Source organism: Dendropsophus ebraccatus, chromosome 4 (genome assembly GCF_027789765.1).
Source record: "Dendropsophus ebraccatus isolate aDenEbr1 chromosome 4, aDenEbr1.pat, whole genome shotgun sequence".
NCBI classification, from domain to species: domain Eukaryota; kingdom Metazoa; phylum Chordata; class Amphibia; order Anura; family Hylidae; genus Dendropsophus; species Dendropsophus ebraccatus.
Genome location: NC_091457.1, coordinates 69866766 through 69881335, shown reverse-complemented (window position 1 = coordinate 69881335; position 14570 = coordinate 69866766). Strand labels below are relative to the sequence as shown.

Sequence of the window (14570 nt, the reverse complement as noted above, 5' to 3'; positions counted from 1 at the left end):
CTATAATCGTTATTTTGTGCCTAAACCAGAAGTGGATCCCACAAGAAACAGAAGTACATGTCCTCCCTTTATATGTTCCATCCCATTTAAATCCACTTTTGGCTCTGGCACAAAAACTGCCAGCCTTAATCTGCTACAGAAAATCTTCAGTGTACTGTATCTGTCCCTGTGTGAACATACTCATGGATGTTCATGAGGTTTTCTGCTTCTTTGTTCGTTAAAAATAAAAAGTAAAGGAGCAGTAAGTGTCCTAGAGACAGGACACCTGTGCCAGGTGGGACTTGAGCAGGACTGTGAGAGCTCTGCTTCCAGGGACAGGGGTAATGGGGGACTGAACATCACATGATAATAACCCAGAGCATACAAAAGAGGTAACAAGCAGCCAGCTGAGCAACCTGCAGCTGTAGCATGAGCTGTGCTCTCCTCCCCCTCCCCTCCTCCTCTGGGCAGGGAATATGTGGCTATCACAGCTGAGGTCCCGGATTGTTCTGCTGTTATGACAGGGACTGTGGGTGATACATGCAGCTACAGGAGGCTGGTAGAGCCGGCAGACATGTCCCCCAGCAGCAGCAGTGTGGACAATGCAGATGAGCAGAGTGCTGATCCCATGTGGTAAGGACAACATGGAGTATGTAACTGAAGGGAAGGGGAGCACAAACAGGAAGGGACATGGTAACTGTGTGCTCCATGGCAGACAGGAAGTAGATCTCCTATAGTTGTAGCAGAGCTAGATTTGTCATTTACAGAGTGTGCAGGAGCCAGTACACTAAGCAAAATCCTAATTATCACCTGACGCACTGTAAACTGTAAATGTCTGAAAATCAAAGAATCTATATGAGAGTAAGCGCTCTTCTAGGATATGGTAACGAGATTGGATAACAATTTGATTTCGTGATTTTATTGGACTTCAAAATGTGTGACATATAGCCCCAAATAGACACTTTACCATCACATTACTCCAAATCCCTACAGTAAAAATGATTTTTCTATATCTAAGACAAATAAGAGAAATAAATTAAAATGAGCCTGGTTTTCAGGTGTTAAAAATTACATATAGTTAGAAAAAAATAATATTCCTGGAGCTGAAGGGGTTAACAGTATATAAATTAAACTGTGGTGGATGTGTAGGTGTTAAAAGTGGATGAATTGAAGTGTTGTGGATCTAAAGGGGTTAACAGTGGATGAATTAGATTGTAGTGGATGTGAAGGGGTTAACAGTGGGGGAATTGAACAGTAGTGGATGTGAAGGGGTTAACAGTGGGTGAATAGACCTGAAGGGGTTAAGAGTTGACATTCTTTAGTTAGTCTCACATGTAGGTGTCACCCTATGATCTTCCTGGCACATTCTGAAGCCTGGAACTAACTAGTCCTGGCTATTACCGTAACACATGGTATATAGGAGCACTGTAATTCCTAGTGCTGATAGTGTGACTCCATTTCATTGAAGTGCTGATAGCGTGACTGCAGTCACTGTAAAAGTTCTGCAATTTGATGTAAAACCATGTACGATTGTTCCGTGCGGTTGGGGAGCCTTGTCCAGTATGTTTATATGTGACAGTATGTTCATTGTAGTGGGGCACACAAGAGGCACACACTTAATAAATTTTGCCATTTGTTTTGGTTGTCTGGGCATCAAAAAAGAAAATCTGCTCTAGCTATGAGCAGATATAGAGTATGCAAAATTTCTGGCATTAGGCTACGTTCACACAGAGCAAAAGGAGTGGATTACGCAAGGAAATATTTCCGCCTGAAATCAACTGACGCTGAATTCCGAGCAGAATATAAGCAGAATGTAAGCAGAATCCCTGCGTATTCTGCTAGGAAAGTGTTCAGCTCGTAATCAGCTCTTGACAAATTCAGCGCGGAATACTCGAGGAATCCGCGCTGAATCCGCATGCATTCAGCGCTAAAATTCAGCGAGTATTTGGTAAGTAAACTAGACTATACCAGAACATATACTAGAATCCTCCCCCCCCCCTTTTCCCCATTTCCGCGCTGATTCAGCGAGTAATTTCCGCTTGTATTACGCTTGTATTCCGCGCTGAATACGCGCGTATTCCGCGCTGAAACTGAAAATCAGAGCCCCATTGATTTGTATAGGCTTCCGCTAGCGGAAGAATGAACATGTTCATTCTTCTGGCGGAAAGCGGATTAGTTCAGTGCGGAAATTCCACTGTGTGAACTGCAGAGCAGAATTTCCATTCAACACAATGGAAATTAGCTCTGCACCTATTTTAACGGCTGAAATTTCAGCGCTGATTCAGCGCAGAAATTCAGCTGCTTTTGCTCAGTGGGAACGAGCCCTAAGTTATGGAAAATCTGCTAATTTGCAGGAAGCTAAACCCTCGTTATTTTCATTTATGTTACTGTTGTTACTTGTAGAATTGCTGTAAAATAGCACCAATTTTGCTGCAATTTTACAAAAAATGCATCAAAAACCCAAGTGTGAATACAGTCTGGGGCTGGGTTCACACTACGTTTATTTCAGTCAGTATTGTGGTCCTCATATTGCAACCAAAACAAGGAGTGGATCGGAAACACAGAAAGGCTCTGTTCACACAATGTTGAAATTGAGTGGATGGCCGCCATTTAATGGCAAATATTTGCTGTTATTTTAAAACAACGGCTGTTGTATTGAAATAATCGCAGTAATTTACTGTTAAACAGTATGGTGGCCATCCACTCAATTTCACCATTGTGTGAACAGATCCTTTCTGTGTTTTTAATCCACTCCTGGTTTTGGTTGCAATATGAGGACCACAATACTGACTGAAATATACGTAGTGTGAACCCAGCCTAAGGGTGCATTCACACGTACAGGATCTGCAGCAGATTTGATGGCCCAGAGTTACTTTGCATTGAATCTGCAACTTCAAATCTGCTGCAGATCCTGTACGTGTGAACGCACCCTAAGGCCACGTTCACACAACGTATGACACCAGCCGTTCTGTGACCCAGCCGTGTCGGTGAAGTTTATGAACTTTAAGGGTTATCCAGCGCTTCAAAAACATGACCACTTTCTTCCAGAGACTGCATCGCTCTTGTCTTCAGCTCGGGCGGGGTTTTGCTGCTCAGTTCCATTGAAGTGAATGGAACTTAATTGCAAATCGCACCTGAACTTAGTGGTGTTGTCTCTGAAAGAAAGTGGCCATGTTTTTGTAGCGCTGGATAACCCCTTTAATTTCTATTTAATTGAGATCCCAATTCACCATTGCACACAATGAAAAGTGCGGCCGTAGCCACACTCTCCATTATGTGCACTGTCAGGGTTGTGCTGCCGCTATTCAATGAATAGTGGCTGCACAAAACTGACATGTCAGTTTTTGTTGCAGCTGCTAGGGATCCCAGTTAGAGCATATACTATGTGTATACACTCTGGCTGTGATTCCATAGACTGCAGCACAAATAGGCAACAACGGCCTTGATTAATAGAAACTTTAGGCTGTGTGAACATGGCCTAAAGAAATACTTTGTACCCAATGTACCCAAATCTCATCCTTAAAGGGGGTTATCCACTTTAAAGAACACTCCGGTGACATTTCCTTTAAGTTGGGATACTATGCCTGAATAAGGGTAGTATTTGCTATAATAATGAAATGTTTGAATGCCAGGATTGCAGGCCTGTGACGTCCTATCCTAATGCACTAAGAAGTTATGCTGCAACATATCATTAAATTGAGGAGACAATGGCATGTACAATAAGACCTACAGTATATAGTCCTTTGTTACCATGTCTGCATGTTGAATTTCCTTGCTGAATAATTAACTGTTTATGACAAGTCTTAGGGAGAAGATCAAGAGCCTCCTTAGGAAATATGATGTTGGCAGTCTGTATACCCACCTTCCTCTTCAGAGAGCCTCCATACTGCTTCCATTGTTAATCAAACAAGGAAAGCCCCATCTTCTCCTGACTGTGAGATCAATGCAGGTAAGTCCACAATGGATTTGAATTAGAGATGAGCGAACCTGGAGCATGCTCGAGTCAATCCGAACCCGAAGTTGCAGCATTTGATTAGCGGTGGTTGCTGAAGTTGGATAAAGCCCTAAGGCTATGTGGAAGACATGGATATAGTCATTGGCTGTATCCATGTTTTCCAGACAACCTTACAGCTTTATCCAAGTTCAGCAGCCCCCGCTAATCAAATGCCGAACGTTCGGGTTCGGATGGACTTATCAGAGAACAATTATATTACTCATCACACTAAGGGCATGTTCACATGGGCATAAGATGTGCCTGCAGGAAGAGGTCCCATACAGCTTTCTGTGATCTAGTGGTGAGGGACTTCACAAGAAGCTCTGACACTAAAAAGTAGAAAATTGGTGTGTTTTCTGCATCCAAAACATCATGTTTAATGCTTGTGTGAACGCACCCTAAGGCTATGTTCAAACTATGTAAAAACAATGTCCATATTTCATAACAATGGCCAGGGCCGGATTAAAGGGAGGGCACCCGAGGCACGTGCCCTGGGGCCTCCACCACTTGGGGACCAGCCTGAACCCGGAAGCAGGGTTCCAAGTTCAGGCTGGTGGACCTGTAGTGATCTACAGCAACCCCCAGCGGAGCCCAACCAGTGGGGGGTGCATGGGGGCCATGGGGCTGGTAGGGGTCGGGCGGGGGGGATTAGTGCCCGCATCCATGTCCCTGGCGAAGCGTGCAGATCTTCTCCTGCAGGCTGTGCGCAATGAAATGACGTTATCGCGCGGCCCGCAGGAGAAAATGTGCGCTGTTCTGCCACATAGGAGAGCCCCAGAGATCAGAGCTTCCTCACCTGCTTCTCCTGCATGTGGCTGAACTCGTCCCCCTCTAGAAGCATTAGAGCAGGTTTCTTCTGGAAGGCACAGGTTTAGCCGCATCCAGGAGAAGCAGGTGAGGGAGCTCTGATCTCTGGGGCTCTCCTATGTGGCAGACAAAACACAACAATCACTGAACTCAGGGAGAACAGTGAAAAATTCCAATAGAGTGCTCATTTACGAGTCTCCATTGATTGTCCCATACAAAATTTGAATATGCAAAAAAGGGGTCCGTGGAGCCTCAGTTATGAGTCTCAAAACACGGGAATAGCCAGATATCCTTCTCTCCAGAGAAGGAAGCCCATTGCCAAGGGGTGCCTCCTAGTGGGGAGAGCACCAAACCACCCTGATACGTAGTCCCTCAGGTCCTCACTCTGTTACGAGCTTTGGGACCTAAATAGGGAAACACCAGGGTGGCCCCTGTGAGTCAAAGTCTAACTCTGTGGCGAGTATAACAACATAAGACAAGGGTAACCAAGGCTAGGCATCCATCCACAGACTGCAGTTTCAGGGTATTTGCCCCTTGTCAGTGTGGAGCAGGATTCTGGCTACTGGGGCAATGATAAATAGACCAACAAAACACAACAATCACTGAACTCAGGGAGAACAGTGAAAAATTCCAATGGAGTACTCATTTAGGAGTCTCCATTGATTGTCCCATAAAAAATTTGAATATGCAAAAAAGGGGTCTGTGGAGCCTCAGTTACGAGTCTCAAAACACGGGAATAGCCAGATATCCCTCTCTCCTGTGTGGCAGAGCGGCGCGCATCTTCTCCTGCAGGAGAAGACCTGCCCGCTCCACCAGGGACTGCAAGAAGATGAATAGATATTGCAGCGTTGGAACAGAGGACAGGTAAGAGGGATGTTTATTATTTTTTAAACTTAGCACAGACCAGGGGGCTCCCCTAGTGGCATCCTTGGGGGGGGGGGGGTTAACTACCATACTAGGGGCATCCCCCTAGCATCCCCCCCAAAATCTCCCCCCCCCCCCAGGGCTGCACAGGCTGAGTTAGGGTCCTATTAGATCTGCTAGATCGGCACTCGTTTACTTAGCCTTTTACACGGCTCGATAATCGTTAAGCAGGGGCTGCACGGATGGATTTTACACAGTCTTTAAGTACTTTGTGGGTGCTCTTTACTGCTTCAGCTAGTGTATGTTATTGGGAACTGCAGATGGGACCTAGACTTCCAAGTCCTGATTCTGCCCGTGATTCACAACTGCATATTATATCTGTAGTGGATAAGAGCAGATTCTCACATTGCGTTATTAACACAATAACAATGTGAGAACACACCTTGACACTCACCCCTCTCCACTCCTGTCTCTAGGCCTGGCATGTGACCATCACATGCACAATAGAGAAGGATGCTAAGCCATACAGCCAGGAGCGAGGAGGGGTAAATGCTAAGTCCCCAACAGTAAGCAGCCATCTGTATAGATCACTAAATAGTGTTTTGTTGTTGTTGTTTTTTTGTTTTTGTGGGGGGGGGGAGGAGGGGCCCCCAACAACCTTAATCCGGCCCTGACAATGGCAGTTGTGTAAACTAACAGCCATTATTTTTTAAACAATGGATGTTGTTTGCAGAACAATGGTCGTTGTTATGAAATACGGCAGTTGTTTTTACATAGTGTGAACATGGCCTAAAACTGTTTCTCTCACTAATGGGCAGAGTGCTCCACAATTACTCCACTCAATATTAGTGAAAACTGGGATCTCGAAATTAAACATCTGGCTGGCTGCCTAGCATTCTATTGTTTCTTATATCAAACCCCTCAGAGCACTAGACCACTAAATATAGTAACATTAGCCCCTTTACTGCCTAAGACCAGTAGACAGGGGTGTTGCTATGGTTCTCAAACATTCAGAGCACCGGCCTTCTGAGTTACATCTTGCTCAATAAGAGGTTCAGTACACTACAGTGCCTAAATAACACATTTTAATGCCACATAAAGGATATTAGAAGTCTGAAAGTCTTAAAGGGGTATTCCGCTCAAACAAAACTTTTGATATGTTGCTGCCCATGGTGAGACTAACAATTCTTTCCATACTTGTTATTATCTATCCAGTCTCCTTTCCCTAGTTTTAAGCTGCTGCTTTCTGCTGAAGACACAAAAATCTGTGTGAGCTTTTCTCTGTCTCTCCCTCCCTTCTGAGACAGCTGATGGAAACAAGTCCCTATCTGCAACGTTGTAGCAATGCTGTAATGCTGGGAGGGTTAATTACAGTGAGCTCATCAGCAACTTGACCTCAGAATACATAACCAAAGAAATTGCACAAATAATCTAGAAATATAACAAATCCTTTATTTACATATACATCATATACAAAATATTAAAAACTCGAACATTTCATGGGGAATGACACAGATAACACTAAGGCCAGAGGGGGAGAAAGATCTCAGTGTGGTAAAACAAATAAAAAATATATTTAGGTGCTATACTATTTGTGCCAATTGTAACGCTGCCATCTGGTGGTCACTGAGAACAAACTAATAGCAGTGGTGTTGAACTAAAACACCCTTAGGGTATAAACCCACACACCGTATATGCAGCAGATATGTAACAAATACGCAGCAGATTTGATGGTGCAGATTTGATGCTGTGTTCAGTTATTTAGATCTAATCTGCTGCGATTTTGCTGCGATTTTGCTGCGAGTTTGCTGCGTATCGCAGCAGTAAATACGCTGCATATACGGTGTGTGGGTTTATACCCTTACATAGAATGACCAGTTACACCAGTGCTGTATTATTTATGGAGGAAAACAGGTACGTAATTCCTCAGCTGGCCACCAATTAATCAAGAGAGTGCTGAGAGTAAAAGGCTAAGTACAATTACAGTTCATATGTGACCACACACCAGTGACCTGGCACCGCACACACACACTGAGATCTTACCTCCGTCCAGCTTCATTCGTTATTACGATCCTTAGTGTACTAGGGTATACAAAAGATCGTAAATAACGACTATCGTTATTTGCATTATAGTGAACAATTTTAGGTCGGTTGCAAAAGTGCTTGTTTGCCATTGTTAATTGGAGAAAATAAAAAGTTGCTTTGTCTAATAGTACCCTTAATTGAGGGGGTGAATACTATAATATCCCTGTTATTGTATTATCAGTGCCATATAAGTATCTATGATCTGTTTTTATGGGTACCTCATTAGCGTATACGTAACTTTTTGATCACTTTTTAATAACTTTTTTTTCCTGGATATTATGTGGCCAAAAAGCAGCAATTCTGCACTTTTTCTGCTGGTTTTTGTGTTTACGCCATTTACAACGACAGATCGGGAATGTGATCTTTTAATAGTTTGGGTGATTAGGGGTAATTTAAAGCGAATGTACCACTTTACTGCCTATATTAAGTGTTACATACCACCAGATCCACACCGCTGCAGTGAATCAGCTGACTTGGTCTTTTTTTGAATTGGTCATCCCATTCTTGTTACTTTTGCTGACATTCCGTTATACAAATCAGGTCAGTTGTGCATAGGAGGTAAGCCCCGGAAGACCAGTTCAAAGATATTTTCTTCCCCCTCCCCCAGATGACATGCGCCTCCTCTTCTCCTCAGCGACGCCTCCAGTATTGTGCATGGCCCGGCCTGTCAGTGCGGCCGGATCTCAGCGCCGTCATCAGAGCGGGGTGTGAGTCCTACTGTCCAGGCTTATACCCCACTCTCTGCACCAGTGGTGAAGAATAGAGTATATTTGAGATGAATTTCCCAAATATCAGGGGACTGGACTGGAGGTTGCACTGAGGACAAGAGGAGGCGTGCGTCATCTTGGGGGAGGAGATATCTTTGAACTGTACTTCCCGGGCTTACCTTTTGTCTACAACGGACCTGATCTGCATATCGAAATACCAGCAAAAATAATGAGAACTGGATGACCACGTCAGCTGATTCAGTGCAGCCACACGGATCTGGTGGTATGTAACACTTAATATAGGCAGTAAGGTGGTACATTTCCTTTAAGCTTTTAATATGGGATAGAATTTTTTATTTTTATTCATTTGTTTTACACGCTTTTGTATCCACAACCCCCCAGGGGAATCCTATGAGCAATACCATGATTGCTCATAGGGATCAATTTTTTTTCTTCACTCGATTGCTTCAGCGTTAGAGCATTGCTGGGGCCCCAGGTGATTTTTAGAATAGACGGCCTTCTGCAATAGCATTATGGGGGGGAGGGTTGGAGGTCACCCTACTGGATCAGCACTGATGGCTTTTACAAGCCATATAAATGCCACTTTCAATGTTGACAGCAGCATCTAAATAGTTAATTAGCCGTCATGGCCAATCAGGCCATGTTGGCTAATAGCTGAAACAAAAATGCATCCTTTTACTGAACTCAAGGATCTTCCCTCTTCCCCCTTCCTGCTAAACTATCATCGAATCAACTTGGCAATGGATTTTGTTTATTGGTTATGACTTGTAATCTCATCCCTAACAACCAAGTCTATTGAGGAGGGAGAAGAAGTGTCAAGATAGAATGAGAGGAAGACGGCTAAAAAACTATTTTCAGAGCAGAAGTCTGCTGAAAATGCCATATACAAGATTAATAATCGCCAAATACAGGGCTACTCCGCATGAAAACATGCAAGGTGGCTTGTCCTGAAACATAACTTGAAATGACAGGTACATAGCCATATGCGTCGTGACTGCAGTGACACTCATCAAGGTGTGGATAACCCAAAGCAACAGCCAGATGGCACTGTCCCTGTGATAGCAAATAATAAGTGTCGTAGTGGACAGAACATGATGTGTGTGTGATTATTCAGTATACAGAGCTGCTGAATCTTTTTGCACTATACAAATAACAACCAAACAGCTACTCATATACATGTGTATATAGTCTGCATTTTGTTTGTCTTCAGCTGCAAACTATGCCCGGAGATGTGTGCTTTCCAGGTGGAAGACGGGAAGCTTCAGATGAAGATGATATACAGACAGCTCTTAGAGAAACCAAAGAAGAGATTGGTCTGTGCCCGGAGCAAGTGCAAATTATTGGCAGGATAATGCCTTGTATCACCAAGGTAAATATGACTCAGGGGTTTATATTGAATGCATCATGGTTTCAGAATTTTCTTTTACTGGTCTTTTTTTTTTTTTTTATGGGTTATCTTCAAGGAATGACACTATGGGGAAACGTATGGCCTTGAGTTCATAAACAATGCCCCCATTTATCACGTTTTCATTAGATGAGCAGAAGTGATCCAGCATAGACTAGGGAAGCCGCAGGGAATTCTGTTGCCCCAATATTGCCTGCCACCTGCTTATGAACTGCTTTATGACATCCTGTGTGCTATGCCTAGTGGGTTAACTAGCCTGTAGTATATGACAGTCTGTCTATCTACTGATGAGCCCTAAGGGCACTATTGTAGCTCAAATAAGGGTATGTTCACACTGAGGAATCCGGGCAGATCACCCGCCACGGATTCTGCAGTTTGCGGCCGCCCGCATCTCTGCCCGTGCCATAGACTCCATTCTATGGTCTGGTGGATTCTGCCGTCTGTCCAAAGAACGAACAGGTTTATTCTTTGGATGGACGGCAGAATCCATCTGACCATAGAATGGAGTCTGTGGCACAGGCAAAGATGCACGCAACTGTGAGCAGGGGGGAGCTGCGGAATCTGCGACTGTGTGAACATACCCTGAGAGTATAAAATAAAGCTGAACTATAAGAATTGTTAACTTAAGTGGATTCTAATACTCTAACAATGGTCCAGGGGAAACGCTTGTAAGTAGTTTACCGTAGCCTCCTTTGGATGTGTCTATACCTTCATGGGGAACATGACTACACTCCTGTACTGCCATACTTTATTTCCTATTAAAGGGGTTATCCAGTGCTACAAAAACATGGTCACTTTCTTTCAGAGACAACACAACTCTTGTCTCCAGTTCAGGTGTGGTTTGCAGTTAAACTCCATTCACTTCAATGGAACTGAGCAGCAAAACTCTGGCCAAGCTAGAGACAAGAGTGGGGCTGTCTCTGGAAGAAAGTGGCCATGTTTTTGTAGCGCTGGATAACTCCTTTAAGGTTTGGGTGTGTAGGGCACATCCAAGGAAGTCACCAGATTATTTCAGCTGAGATGGCCAAAATAAAGAAAACCAGCACTGTACAATGGTCCAGAGATTGTTTAATGTGATGATGTATGTTGTGTCATTGCATTGATTCCATATAACAATGTAGTGTTTCATTATCTTCCAGTCTCCTGTATACTTGGTTACCCCAGTTATAGGGATTGTTGAAGACTCCTTCCAGCCCACGCCCAACCCCAGTGAGGTTGCAGATGTTTTTCTTGTTCCCTTGGAGTTCTTTATCAGCCCGGAGCACTATAAACCTGTGCAAATAAATATGCCGCCCTATGGACCACAGATTCTCCATCATTTCATCTACGTTGATGCAGACACTAAAAAAAGATTTACTATATGGGGACTAACTGCTCATTGCGCCTTGGTGCTATCTGTCATCCTGTTAGAGAAGACGCCTTCTTTCATTCCTGAGTTTAATCTGGAAAGCAGCTTAAAAGGGGTTGAAAAGTTCCTGCAGGCATCTTACAGTCAGAGTAAATTGTAGGGATGAGTCTGATATTTCAATGCCAGAAAATTGGAAATGCTAAATCCAAGTTGATAACACCAGAACGCTGATAATTTGTAGTGGATCTGGGCATTTAGAGGTCCATAAACTACAGGTTCCTACACATAAAAAGTGCATGTCTTACATTAAACTATAGCAGAGAAAAAGTCAAAGTCCAGCACTCCTTTATACAATGGAAAATGTATAGATCAAATATCCATTTTGAAGGTATCTTTCTCTTTCCCCCATACTATGCAAAAGGTGGTTTCTCTTGGTTTTACCCTGTCTGTGTCTCTGGCTTTGTACCACAGCGCTAGGTCGCTGTTCAATAACCACAGTTCAGGTTCGCTCAAACCTGAATGCTCTGTATTTGAATCACTGTAGCCACCATAGGCTGAGACTATTTTTTGCAGGCAGCCCTAGGGCTGTATTCATCCTTTCCAGCCTCCAGGATTCAAATTCTGAGTGTTCGGTTTTGCTCAAAACCAGACTTGCTGTAGGTTTGCTTATCACTATCAATAACCTTTTAAGACAAATAAGGGTTTCATCTTTACCGTGCACTTAGGCTAATGGGAAAGGACACATTGGTATTACTGGAAGCTTCTGTGTCTTGTTCCTCACTATTAGATACACAGCCCCACATAACACTGAGGAGAGCAGCATCAGAATGCCATTCTCCGCATCTGTCAGGCCCTAGAGCCAGCCTGTGATGCTCTGGTGACTTCTGGTTTAATATTATCCTCCTCTCTCATTATTTTAACTATTTTTCTTTGGCATAAAAGTTTGCACCAATTATATCTTTGTTCTTTTATGAAAGTGCCAACACACTGTGATCTGCCTTTTCTTTCTAGATATTTAAATGTTCCACTGCCACCTTTTTTAGTTTATAGGCAGTATATTAAAAGCCACAAGGGTACTTAAATGTACATATATCTTGCTTGGTGTTACATTTAATTTTAAAGTCTTGACAATTTCCTTTTCTATCCTGCCTGATAGTAGGTAGTGCGCTGTTCGCATGAAAAAAAAAATCTGGGATAATTGGCTCTTCCTTTGAATAATAAAGCTATTGGTGACAATGCACTTCTAAGCACTTTCAGATGTGCTAATTGGGAAGTAATAGGGACAGGTAGCTCTATTAATAGGTTATTCTTTAACATTAAACATTTATTGCATTCTTTATAATATAGAGGCATAAATAAGTTGATTTAGTTACACTAGGGTACTATTAAGCCAGGTTCACACTACATAAGACACTGGCCGTTCTGTGACCTGGCCATGTCACAGAATGGACGTTTGCACAACGGCCGTGATTAATTAAAAATTTTCATCATGTAAACATAGCCCTAAGCTTATACATTTCTTGTTACATTTATAGGCATTCCAGTAGGTCCTGCTATGGTCCAGCTGGACCATAACAACCCACTGGCAGCCCATAGAGTTGACAGTGTCTCACCCCAACTGCATAGAGATCATAGTCCCCTCTGACCATTACATGTAAGAGGTTAAACTTCAGTGTGGGATCAGTGTTATCCCCAATTTTCACCATGACATGAATGTGCATCATGGGATGGGAAGAGGTTCAAAAGATGAGCCAAAGTGAAACCCACTAGATTTGTAGAGAGAAAACACTTGTTCCGATAGGCCTTAACATTGAAAAATTTTTTACTATAAACTATAAAGTGCATTCTCCCTACATATGAATGGAAGTGCAGAGAAATGTCAGCTAATGGCAAGCACAGTGCATGGATTTTGCATAGAAGGTAAATGTAAGTGATTTAAAGTTTATAAATATGCAGGATGCATATTCCAACCTCTACTACATTTTGACACATATTACCCAACAAAGTAATTGTTTCCTTTAAATATGAAAGTGTTTTGCAACTCTGTGAGTGTGCCACTAGATGGCAGTGTATCTGCATATGAATGTGTAAACAATAGAGATGAGCGAACCTGCTGGGTTTGCGCAAACTCCACCGATTGGCATTTAAATCCTGCAGCCTGGCGAAAGTGATTGTAGCCAGGGGACTGCCCGGAAACATGGATACATTCTATGGCTACTTAATAGATTCTTTATACTTTTTGCAGACCTGATTTGAGCAGCGCACACATAACTGGTACAATCCCATTCTATATATCCTAATGACACGTAAGTGTCTTGAACACCGCTGCAACTTCTCCTGCTGATAGCAGTTAGTCACAGAGAATCAGAGAGTTTCAGTGATAAGCTGATTGTAGGCAGCTTCTTTCTAAAGGCCCTTTCATACAGGCTGATTATTGGCTGTCAGGAATGCTCATTGCTAATAATCGGCCTGTGTAAAAGAACCAGCCGTCAGCTGATGAATGGGAAACACTTGTTAAATAGCTGATCACATCTTTCGTACAGATATTAAAGTAATTGTTAATCAGCCGCACACCTTCCCATGTTAACCGGAATGTGCAAGCAATTATGAAGAGATGAATGGGCTGCATGAACAATCCAGCGATCACTCTTGGCCAAGCTGCCCGATTGAGTGAGTCTTGTAAAGACTCTGCAAACGAGTGCTGCTCTCACTGCTCAGCTGTCATTTTCTGCCTGTGTTGGGCCAAATAAAAGAGCACTAAGGACTGTCCAAATATATTAATCTGTCTAATATCTGATTGATTGCTATGGGAAAATAATTTTTTGTCAATTGTGTGTCAAAAAATATTGAATAAAAAAAAATGCTTATCAATATCTCATCAACTTGTATTTTCATAATTATTACAGTATTTAAACTATACAGTGGATGCCAAGAACACAAAAAAAATAATTCTTTAGTAACCTCATCACAAAATGGAATAGAAAGTGTTAAAAAGTCAAATGTAGCCCTACATGGTATCTACTGTGCAAAAATAAAACATGGTGCAAAAACTTAAAAACATCAATAAAAGTATTGCTTGTTTTCGCTTTAATAAAAGTTAATCTGAAGTATTTCAGTGCAAAACAAGGGCAAAGAGACTAGATTATTGTGAAGCGAATCATAGCACTTTGCCACTTGAATGTATATGGTATTGTCCGCAGGGCCGCCGATAGGGCAGTACAACTGGTACTGCCGTATAAGGCCCGGACCCTAAGAGACATGGGCGGGGGGTGGGCCCGCCGGCCGCCACCCCCCGTCCGCCTACGCTAGGGGGGCCCGCACGGCCTCCCTTGCCACCTGTTTTTGAGCATCCCAGCTTCT

General features: G+C 43.0%; 1 protein-coding gene across 2 annotated transcripts; it reads left to right on the top strand.

Annotated features, from left to right (window-relative positions):
* The first annotated feature begins 445 nt into the window (after positions 1–445).
* NUDT7 (nudix hydrolase 7) lies at positions 446–12908 on the top strand. 2 transcript variants are annotated; one of them, XM_069966026.1, is made up of 4 exons: positions 446–612; positions 3787–3928; positions 9668–9826; positions 11002–12908. In XM_069966026.1, exons 1-4 carry the CDS (start codon positions 497–499, stop codon positions 11368–11370), a joined length of 786 nt encoding a protein of 261 aa, XP_069822127.1. In that variant the 5' UTR covers positions 446–496; the 3' UTR covers positions 11371–12908. The 2 variants fall into 2 exon arrangements, with proteins under 2 accessions (XP_069822127.1, XP_069822126.1); XM_069966025.1 differs by having other exon boundaries at positions 3781–3928.
* The last annotated feature ends 1662 nt before the right edge of the window (positions 12909–14570 follow it).

Excerpts from the sequence above, each read along its gene's own strand:
- NUDT7 (XM_069966025.1), top strand. The coding sequence starts at position 497 with ATGACAGGGACTGTGGGTGATACATGCAGCTACAGGAGGCTGGTAGAG. Across the intron at positions 613-3,780 it reads CAGAGTGCTGATCCCATGTG|TCTTAGGGAGAAGATCAAGA; the intron begins GTAAGGACAACA and ends GTTTATGACAAG. Across the intron at positions 3,929-9,667 it reads TGACTGTGAGATCAATGCAG|CTGCAAACTATGCCCGGAGA; the intron begins GTAAGTCCACAA and ends GTTTGTCTTCAG.